The sequence below is a fragment of the Rhinolophus hipposideros genome (assembly GCF_964194185.1).
Source record: "Rhinolophus hipposideros genome assembly, chromosome: 13".
Classification (NCBI taxonomy): Eukaryota; Metazoa; Chordata; class Mammalia; order Chiroptera; family Rhinolophidae; genus Rhinolophus; species Rhinolophus hipposideros.
Window position 1 is genome coordinate 2,423,974 of NC_138059.1, and position 10,836 is coordinate 2,434,809.

General features: G+C 47.1%; 1 protein-coding gene across 6 annotated transcripts in view; it reads left to right on the plus strand.

Moving 5' to 3' along the window:
• Positions 1 to 10,836, plus strand: part of TRAPPC9 (trafficking protein particle complex subunit 9) — a 343,110-nt gene that overhangs the window by 35,919 nt on the left and 296,355 nt on the right. For all 6 annotated transcript variants that reach the window (XM_081071109.1, XM_081071112.1, XM_081071108.1 and 3 more), the window contains 2 exons: positions 1,536 to 1,657; positions 5,233 to 5,358. In XM_081071109.1, the coding sequence (XP_080927235.1) occupies positions 1,536 to 1,657; positions 5,233 to 5,358 (248 nt within the window). The remainder of the gene's footprint in view (positions 1 to 1,535; positions 1,658 to 5,232; positions 5,359 to 10,836) is intronic.

Genomic DNA, 10,836 nt, shown 5'->3' on the forward strand with positions numbered 1-10,836 from the left:
CACAAAGCCCGATGGTACAGTGGTTACAAACATAGGCCCCGGCTCGAATCCTACTCTGGAGTAAGTAGCTGTGTGACGTGGAGAAACAGCCGGCAGGCAGGCTCTCTGGGACCCGATCCCTCCCTTGCAGAGAGGCGGGTACACTGCGAGTCCCTCCTGCAGGAGCAGCTGGGGGCTGTGATGGAGTGTGTGTGGGAGCCCTTAGCACAGTGCTGACTCCTAAGTGCCAGGTATCGGCTCTGCTGTGATGGTGCTGTCAGCAGCTTGTCAACTCTCCGTGCTCCCAGGGACACCGTGTGGCTTGGAGACGGGGCCCTCAGCTCTGCAAGGACCCGAGGAGTGTGTCAGCAGGCCTTGCTGATTGGAATCTCTTCTTTACGAAGTGTGTAATTTAGATACCCAGCATGCTCCTTTCTTTTATTGTTATGCTTCTCCCCTCTCATCTCTTGTGATGTTCACAAAATCTGCAGGAAAGAAACAAAACCTGCCCCTTCACAGTTCTCCATGTGTGTCTTCCCTCCCTGATGAGAAGAGGATTTGGCATAGGAGACTTGCTTTGTTCCCTTTTCTTGCAGTCTCTCTGTCCATCTGCCCTTCGGTTACCGGTCTGTCCATTGATCTGTCCACTCCTTCTTCTGTCTTGTTCCAAAAAGCGTTTGAGGCAGCTCACAGAGTACCAGCCAAGCAGGTGAGAAGGGGGGACCCAGGTGAGAGAGCAGGGGCAGGACATGAACTGGCACGGTGCTGTGGGCCGTGGGACATGTGTGCCCGAGCCTTGCAGTGGACACGAGGAAGACGGGACCTGGGAGACACTTGCCGTCCGTGAGATAAACACGTGGCTTAGGCTACGCCCAGCTTTTCCTGCTGTGAGGCTTCGGAGAATATTTTTTGAATGTTCTATGAAAGCAAAGAGTTTCTTACCTTCTTTTTTTTCCCCGTCAGAGTTCTATGTGTCATTGGTTACGTTCTATAAATGGAAATGTCTTGCAAACTCTTCTCCACGAGCGTTTGATGGCTAGGGAATTAGGTGGTTGTGTTTATTGACAGGGATTGGCCAGAAATAGAACATGACAGCCACAGAAAGGACACTAATATTTATAAGCTGCATTTTTTTTCCAGTGCTGTACGGTTTGGAAAATGCTTTCATATAGTTAATCTCCATTTGAGGGTACATTGTGGTCTGCTGGCATTAACAGCTTAAAGCATGAGATAATGCATGCTGGGTACGTTGTCCTCAGGGCAAGTAGGCTGGTTATTGTGGACATGTTACTTTTCTATAATGCGCGTCATGTTCTTTAATAAAAAGTTTCAACAGGGAGGAAAACTTATTGTGAGTTAATTAACATATTAATACAAGGCTTGGATGGTGAGATTATAGCAGGGAGTCCATACGCTGTGAAGACTTTAATGATGATTCTTTAAATTTCAATAGGGAATATTTAAGTTTGATCCTATTTGTGCCCCCCTTTTAAAGTAGCAAAGAAATAAGATGAGAAAAGCAAAAGATTATTTCTTTTCTTCCTGTCTGTTTGCAGGTGCCCTCACCACCAATGGCATAAATCCTGACACCAGCGCTGAAATTGGACGTGCAAAGAACTGTCTTAGCCCCGAAGACATAATCGACAAGTATAAGGAGGCCATCTCCTACTACGGCAAGGTGACCCTTCCTCTTGTGGAACTGTGTTGTTTGAATCGGAAGTTCCCGTTTTACACTGTGCAGTGCTGCTTATCTCTTGCTTATTTCTGTCTGCAAGGATTCAGGTGGTACTCCCAACTGCTTGGTATTAGATCCTGAAACAGTTTTTTCTGATTCAAAATAATGTACGTGTACTGTTTGGAAAAAGGGGAAAAACGATGATCACAGCCCCACTATTCAGAGATAATCATCGTTACCACTTTACTATCTATTTTCTGGTCTTCTTTGTCAATGAAATTACCTGTGTCATAAAAAGTGGTGAGCATTCTGTTTATTTACTGTGTGGAGACCTACACGGTTCCTTTGGCATATTGCGTGTTTTTCTATGTTAGTAAATCTTCCATGGCTTGGTTTTTAATGATGTGCATAGCATTGCTCCTTGTGGATGCGTCATTCTTTTTACTTTGGACTTAAAAAACTTTTTAATTCAAAATATACCTACTGAAATACTGAAAAAAAAAGAAAAAAGAAAAAGAACTCAAGTGTTATTATAGTCCAGAGAGTGGTAGCAAGTAAAAAGTGAAAGCTCCTATCTCCCCTTCCCTTCTTTTTTTTTTTTTTAATTAGTTTCAGCAACACAAGACAAAGTAATACTTAGACGTTTCACATTTCTATCCCTCACCCTGTGTGGACCCTCCCCCCATCCACTATCCCTCTGACATCGCACACAGCCATTACATTTCCACCCTCCCCTTATTTCTTGAGAGTAACTACTATTAAAATTTCGGTGTGTATCATTCGTGACCTTTATGCCTATGAAATATGAACATACGAAATACACATACATGAAATACATGTTTACATGTGTATGTATATCTATGTTTTGTTGACAGTAAGGTGGTCATACCATGTATGTTATTCAGCATCTTGCTGTATTCACACAGCAATATGTCCTACGTGTCCTGCACTTCAGGCTTCTTGACTCTTCCCAACAGTGGGGGGAAGTCTTAGCAGACGCGGGTGTAGTCACTTGTTCAGTGACACCTTTTGGGGGACCGTTACACACACACAAGATGAAGCCTGCGCCGCAGACCTCACAGCTTGCCATAATTCCCTTCATAATTAGCCTGTTGATGGATATGTAGGTTTTCTCTCTCTTCCACTCTTGGAAAAAATGCTTGACTGGGCATTCTTGTCCAGACATTCTTGTGTTCTTCACATATTCCTTTAATTAAGATTTCTGGAAATGTGATAGCTGGGTTTGACACTTAAATTTATCAGTTACTATCCAGTTACTCTCCAATTTCCTTCTAAATAGGGAATGAAAAGATGCAGAATTGTTTATTTAATCAATTCTCTGTCACTGAATATTATTTCAATTCAGTGTTTCATCCCACTATTGTAAACAGTGCTGTGATAAATGCCCTGGCAGATAAATCTTTTTGGACTAATTTTTTTTTTTTAAGAGAACAATATCTACAAGTGAACTGCAAAGAGGATACATTTTTTTTTTAATTTACATATACCTTGCCATGTTGTCATCCAGAAAGGTTGCTAACAGTTTGTTCTCCCACAGATAAACACCAGCTATTACATCCTTTATAAATATTTGCCAATATGATGGGCAAGAGTGACTTTTCATTGTTTTGGTTTGCATCTGATTACCAGTGAGGTATTGGACATTTTTCACTTGTTAGCCATTTGCATTTCTTTTATGAATTATCCATTTGGGTCCTTTCCACACATTTAAATCAGGGTGCTTTTCTTCTTATTTTGTGATAACTCTGTCTATTTTAAGTATCAGTTTCTTCTCCGTCATTGATACACGCGTATACTGCAAATCCTTTTCTTTTTTCTTGTTTTTAAAAGATTTATTGGGGAATGTTGGGGAACAGTGTGTTTCTCCAGGTCCCATCAGCTCCAAGTCGCTGTCCTTCAATCTAGTTGTGGAGGGCGCAGCTCAGCTCCAAGTCCAGTCCCCGTTTTCAATCTTTAGTTGCAGAGGGCACAGCCCGCCATCCCATGTGGGAACTGAACCGGCAGCCTTGTTGTTGAGAACTTGCGCTCTAACCCACTGAGCCATCTGGTCTAAGCTCTGCAGGCCGGGAGACAGAGGGAGGGAGGCGGTGTGCCTTGGGTGGGTCCTCCCGCAGCTTAGTGGCTCCTTGGGCCACTGCCTCTGAAAGAGCCCGGGGGGGCCAGAGAGGCTCTGATCGCCACAGAAACCACACTCCCCTGCCGTTGTGCCAGAGCCCTGTGGGCATGGCAGGTAGATCCACTTCACCAGCCAAGTCTGAGGGAAGATTAGTGGCTGCCGAGAGCACGGAGTCACTGAAAATTGGAGACTTCATCTCAGTGGGAAAGGCCCAGCTGCCATGGGCACAGCAGGGGGGTCAGGTGGCCCACGTGTTGTGAGTTTTCCAGGCCTGGGGGTGGAAGCAGCAGACTTGGGAGTCAGACAGAACTGAGTTCAAATCCCATCATCTGACTTTAGTCAAGTTCCATGAAGTCTTTGAGGTCCAGGTTCCGTCTCTTCAAATGGGGAAATTAAGGGTTTCTACTCAGGGTAAATTATATATATATCCAAATAAAACGACAGGCTTATTAGTATTGCTAATAAAATGAATCTGGTTATCATCTCTTCCTCTTTACTTCAGTATTCTATAGTCCATCTTGTTGAAAAACCAGGTCCTAGTATGTATGTGATACAAGTAGAAAAAGAAGACTAATCCCTTGCCTTTCTCTAGGTGTATTTTTATTTGCTTCATTTACTTCTTTTCTCCCGTTTTTTCCAATTTCACCTCCTCCACCAAAAGAGCCTGAGACTTTCCCACGCTACCCAAACACTGGATTAAAATTACTTTGAGGGTTGGCTCATCCCTGTGAGATGACGGTGATAAAAGAATATTTGTACACTTCCAAGAGTTGATTGTATTTGATTTGTACACACACACACCAGGTCAGCTTCCACTTTCTCAGGGACCAGCATGACCTCTTGGTTTGCAGTCCCCGGGAGTGACAGCCAGGTCTCTTCAGTGGACTCTTGCCTGGCTCCACGATTGACTTTTTGTTCGATAGTCAGACGAAGTTCTTTTCTATTTCCTGTGTCTTCATCTGCCCTTCATCTCAGGATCTGAGAGTCAGGAAGGAGTCGCTGTGAGAGAGCGAATCAGAGGGATGTGAAAGGTCCGTAAGTCCGTAGAGGACGGATACAATGATGCAAGGCGCTAGAATTTTTGCAACAAAGTAAACTGAGTTTACCACCACTGCCTTCCAGCAGCAGGTGTGAGAGACTTTAAAAGTGATTTCAAGTAGCACAGATGAGAAGTGGAAATGAGTAACAAAGTATCCCCTGGTAACATTTTGTACTTTTGTAACATATTCTATTGTAACTATTGAGGTTGAATCCTGGAAGGAACGCACGTTTGTCAGTTCCCTCCATCCCAGCCATCTCTTTTCCCCCTTAGGGGATAGACTTGCTCAAACACAGATTCTGCCTCCTTGGGTGGGCGCGGCTCGCAGGTCCTGGTGCTGGGTCCTCGGGTCGTGGGTCGCCAGAACCGTCCTAATGCCTCTTTTCCCCTCTGTCCCTGCAGTACAAGAACGCGGGCGTGATCGAGCTGGAAGCATGCGTCAAAGCCGTGCGGGTGCTCGCCGTCCAGAGGCGGAGCATGGAGGCCTCGGAATTCCTCCAGAACGCCGTTTACATTAACCTTCGGCAGGTGGGTTTGTGTCCTCCTGCCCGTGGGGAGCGACTGCAGTTCTGGCACTTAGTCCCCGCTAATCCATGCGTGTTGCTGCGTGGGGTTCAGTATGGCTTGCTAGGAACTCTGGAGTCCGAACCGGCTGTCCTAATGTATGTGGCTCTTTGTGCTGCTTTCCATCATGCTGTCTTACTGTCAAAATTCAGGGTTTTCTGTCCTTTTACATTTTTTATTTCAATTGGAGAAATAACTCTCCCTCTTACTAGCTTTGCGACCTTGAACAAACGTGCCTCTCACCTTACTGTTGTCACTTGTGACGCAATTGCCATTTGTGAGCCTGTCTGGGTTGTTAGGTTTATAAAATGTGAAGTTTGTGAAAGTCCTCTGTAGAGCTCCTTTTACACAGCAGGCAGATATTACTTAAATCTGAATCCAGATGTGTTTTAATAAAAGAGAATCATGAGAACATTTAGGTGGGTTGGTAAGGCAAAACCCCGAAATTGACAGTCTAGAACATTTTAGACATTTAGCTCACTTGGAGTTTTGCGGACAGGGCAACCCTCACTGACAAGTGAGCAGTTTGCATGAGGGCACAAGACCAGGATTAGAATCCAGGTTGCTGTAATCCCACAGGTCTTTCCTGAGCACCGAGTTGTGCTAGGAGTGGGGGGAAGAGAGGTGACGAGGGCACATCCTGCCCTCACTGGGCTGACAGTTCTGTGGCAAAGATAGATATTCAGCAGGGGGGTAAAACGGTGGACGTCCTGGTGCTAAGGGAGCCAGTAGCTAAAGGGTTGAACCCAGTTTGGTGGTGGGGGGAGTGGGGGTCAGGGGCTGTGGGAGGCAGGAGCTTCTAGCTGGGACGTGAAGGGCGCCTAGCAAATGGCCAGGAGAGGAGAGGTGCAAACGGCATCCCAGGCTGGGGGCTCAGCAGGGGTGAACATCTGACACGTACCACCTGGAGGGAACCAAACAAAGTGACAGGTGGAGCTGGGGGGGCCTGGGTCAGGGCACAGGAACTTTATCGGACAGGTGAAGAATTTGGAGCTTATTCTAAGAGCAGCAGGTTTTACAAGAAGGGACTTGAAAAATTGGGAATGAAATGGTCCCACTGGTCTTGCGTGGAGTGGGAGGGTAGTCTGGAGACGCCTGAGGAGGCCAGGTTGGTGATATCGTGGCTTCCAGCCGAGTGGTGGGATTGCCTGTGGACAAAAGTGCACAGATTGAAACACGTTTTGGTGTAAGAGGAAAGCACTAATGAGTGTCTGGAGGGGCCGACGGAAGAATGCCCAGGCTTCCGCCCGGGTCCAGTCGGTGGACCATGGTCCTGTTTGCTCTGAGAAGAGCAGGGCAGGTTGTTTTAGAGGGAAAGATGATCAATTCAGGTGCATGTAATGGGAAGTGTTAGTCTGTGGGTCTGGGTCTTAGGTACAAGAGGGTCGGGGGTGGGGAGAGAGGAGACTTTACAATCATTTTATATTTCAAACATATAAAAAAAGTATGAATAAGAAGACGCGCATGCCTCTACCATCCAGATTGAACACATTAACATTTTGCCATACTGACTGCAGAGATTCTTAATTTTTTAAAGAGAAACAAAATAAATAGAAAGAAAATGACCGTCGATCAACCTCTTAGAGTTGATGTGTATCTTCGTACATCTCTTGATCTTTAATGCATTTGTAATCAAACCCTCTGGTTACATTTCGGCACAATAGTTAAGCACGCAGACTCGATGCTGACTGCTGGGGTTCGAATCTGGCTCAGCCCCTTGGGCACGTTATTTAGCTTCTGTGGTCAGTTCCCTTTTCTGGGAGGTGTCTCTACTGGCCCTCAGGCCCCATCTCACAGCTGCTTTCCTAGATTAGACTTGGTAAGGGAGATTGCTAAGGGGAGTGGAAGGGGCGCCTGGTGACCTAACTGGACGTACCATTATCATGGGTGGAGATGTGTCATCAGGAAAGGGTTATGCCAAGGTGTTTGGTTTACCTGGATGTTTCTGGTAAAGATGGGCAGGAAAAGCAAAAACCCAGCACTTCACAGTGGAGCTCCAGTATTTGGGAAACTGATTGGGGGAGGACACCAGTCCTCCATGGGCTGCCACGTGAAGAATGGACAGCGGGATTTGATTTGTCCCCGGACACCACCTCCGGGTGTTTACCGGGATGACCAGGGCGTAATCCCTGAGGCCAAGGCCCAGGCACACGCAATCCTAGTGGGGCAGCTGGGTGCCACCCAGACATGCCGAGGGTGTGTGGAGGGCTCCTTAGAGGAGCTGCTCTCTGCGGAGAGTGCCATCGAGCCACCTAACGGGGCTGAAGAGCCTTCTGAGCAGCGTGACCCTGTGCCAACACGTGAGGGCATGAGCACGGAGTGTGTGGGGAGCCAGGTCACTTGGTGACCTGAGCGACCGTGCAGGAAAAGGTGCTTAGAAAGGCAGGCTGGGGTCAGACCCTGGTGTAGGTCATGTGTAAAGAGGCGTGGGCTTTTAGTGGGAGGCAAGAGAATCCTCGTGGGAATCCATGCAGGGGTCATGTCGGACTTGAACAGAGTCCGATGGCTTTGGGCTCTAACCCCACCTTTGCTACTTGTTAACTGTGTAACCTTGAGCAAAATCCCTCTGTCTAACTCAGTCTTTTCATCTGTGAGATGATAGAGTAGCAAGTTCGTACAGTGATTGGAAGAATGAGGTTAGATTAGGTGCTCTGTATCCAGGACGGTCTTAGTGTCTGTCCTGTAAGGTTACGGCTGTCGTCATAATCAGATGGGAGGGCTTTAGTGACAGTGGAGGGCGGGTTATGCCTTTAAGAGGGACATTTAGAAGGCCTGAAGCTCGAGACCAGCAGGCAGGCTGGCTGGGGTGGGGTGCGGGCCGGGTTTCCCGGGATTCGTATCTCAGGACTCGCTTGCCAGGAAAGACTGGAGTTACCTCTGCAAGTTCATGTTGATAATTTGGGCTGCTGCGGAGCTGTTTTCACAGGTGGGTATATAAATACACAGACTTTCTAAAAGAAGATGTTTTCACTTAAGATGCATGGGAGTTTGCTGCGCGTGGGAACAGCCTGCCTGCTGCTTGCTCGGCCTTCAGGTGAACGCCAGGGGGCAGCAGACACACGCCGGAGGCGCAGGGCCCGCGGGCGTCCCGGCGCCGCCTTAACAGTTGTCCCCAAACCCACACTTCGCTTCAGTTGACTCATCTGCACGCTTGCTGGCCCGATGAACAGACAGCAAAATAATGAGTTCTGGTGGGATTTTAGAATAACAATAAAACAGAGGGGTTGGTCGTTTTTCTGAAATAGCACGAGCTTTTGGTTCTTGATCCAGTGTGTTCCTTTGTAGAACTGATGGCTTGTGTCTATTCCTGGGAATGATTTTGGCTGATGTAGAGGTTTTTGAAGGGAACTGAGATGTGACTATTGCAGGGACCTTTTGCTTTAGGAAGCCCTGTGCAAACATAAAAACGGATGCACAATGTATTTGGATTTACTGGTATTGGGAAGGGTTTCTGCACATTTCAGAAGAATACAAGGTAAAATTCCTCTTCTTCGTGTGCAGGAATGTGGGTCGACCTGTCTTTTCTTTCGTGTTTACGAGAGTAGTTTGTGGTCATTATTCATCAGTAGTAAGCAGCAGCACACATTTCATTTTCACTGGCCATCTGTAAAGTTGTGTATCGGACACGTAGATTTCACAGGCGAAGGGCGAAGTAAAAGTGAGAGAAAAGCACAAACTTTGGCCCTAGGTTTAGGTTTCAGTCACCGTGTCCTTACTGGGTGACCGGGGACCCACCCGTATGTTACCTCCCTTTGCCTGTTTCCGAATCTGTAAAATGGGAATGGTAACATTCACTTCTTCCTGGGTTGTTATAGGTGTAAATAATGTAATAATGCATAGAAAGTGCTTGTCCCAGTGCTGGGCATGTGCAAAGGCTTCCATACACGTGTCTGTCCCCTGGTAACATGTCAACGCCATAGGCAGCTCACGTCTGTGAGGACCACAAACAGACCTGTCACTCAGCCGGTGTGTCCTTTAGTCCTTCTGACCCCTCTGCTAAGTGCATTAATCCTGCTTCCAGAGGGGGAACCTCGTGCTAAGGGACGGTTATGTAGTTTGTCCAAAGTCAGGCCATAGTTCCAGAGGAGAAGGGGCCTCTGGAAGGCATGCTGATTCGTGAATCCCTTCACTCTATGTTTCCTACTGGGGTCCGGGCCCTGGGCTCTGTGTCCTTGTCCATTGGCCCTGGAACATTCCGTGGGCAACAAAACAGACATGGTCCTGTGCTGGTTGAGCTTCAAGTCTGGAGGGGGAAGCAGGTACTCAGCAGACACATGTAGCTGTAAAGGATGACAAACTGTGGTCAGTTCTGTAACGGGGAAGGACGTGCCTGTGGAGCTGGAATTTCTAGTTGGGACTGGTCTCGTAGTGTTAACCCAGAATATTCAGGTCCGTTAACCCATGAAAAAGGCAGGAAGTCCCGGCATCTCTGTTACCCTGTTTCCCTGAAAATAAGACGTAGCTCTAATGTGTCTTTTGGAGCAAAAAATAATATAAGACCTGGTATTATATTATAGTGTATTATATAAGACCTGGTCTTATGTTATAGTAAAATAAGACCCGGTTTTATATTAATTTTTGCTCCAAAAGACGCATTAGAGCTGATGGTCCGTCCGGCTACGTGTTATTTTTGGGAAATAGGGTATCTGGTAAATGGAATACCAACGATTAAGTAAACAGCTGGTGAGGCATTTTCGGGAGCCTTTCTGGCTGCCTAATTTGGGGTTAGCACATGTGACTTCAGAGGCATGGCCCATTTCTTGAACACGCGTAGGGAATTTTAGGCCCGTGCTAACTGTACACAGTATTTCATTTAGTCTTTCCAGCAGTGGTCATTAGCTTTATTATCCCCAGTGAGAAGCAAAGCGCCACAGCTAGTAATGTGCAGCCCTGGGGCTGGAGCCAGGGCTTCCTTCTGTTCCTGCTCCCTCCCTAACTCGTCCCTCCAGACAGCCCGCAGACCTTCTTAGGTCTGGAGTTTCCTGCTAATAGCACCACTTGCTTTCTTTTTAGTGGAATAAAACAGGTCTCAACTTACTTTCAAGTTGGAGATGGAATGGCGAATGAACATTTCATTCCCCAGAGAGTCCTGCTGAGAGTGAAACTACTGTGTCCAATAGCCCTGTGGGCTTCGCCTTCATGACCTTGCAGTCTGTCGAGCAGTTAGAACCAAGATGTGCTGGTCACAGCTCCCTAGGAGAGTAGGGGGGCAGAAAGGAGTTTCGGGATTCGGTCTCCTTTCAAAATGGCATGAGGATCTGGGCCTAAAATATCCCCAGGTTCCTGTGCTGTGGGGGGGACCCTGCTGACCGACAGGGCTTTGTCCTGAAGCTCACAGAGTCCCTGGCTACCCAACTTTTTCCTCAAGTGCCTGCCTGGGGCTCGCAAGCCATTGTGCCCGAGCTTTTTCCATTAAGAATCTTTGTAGGGATTGAAGCGATT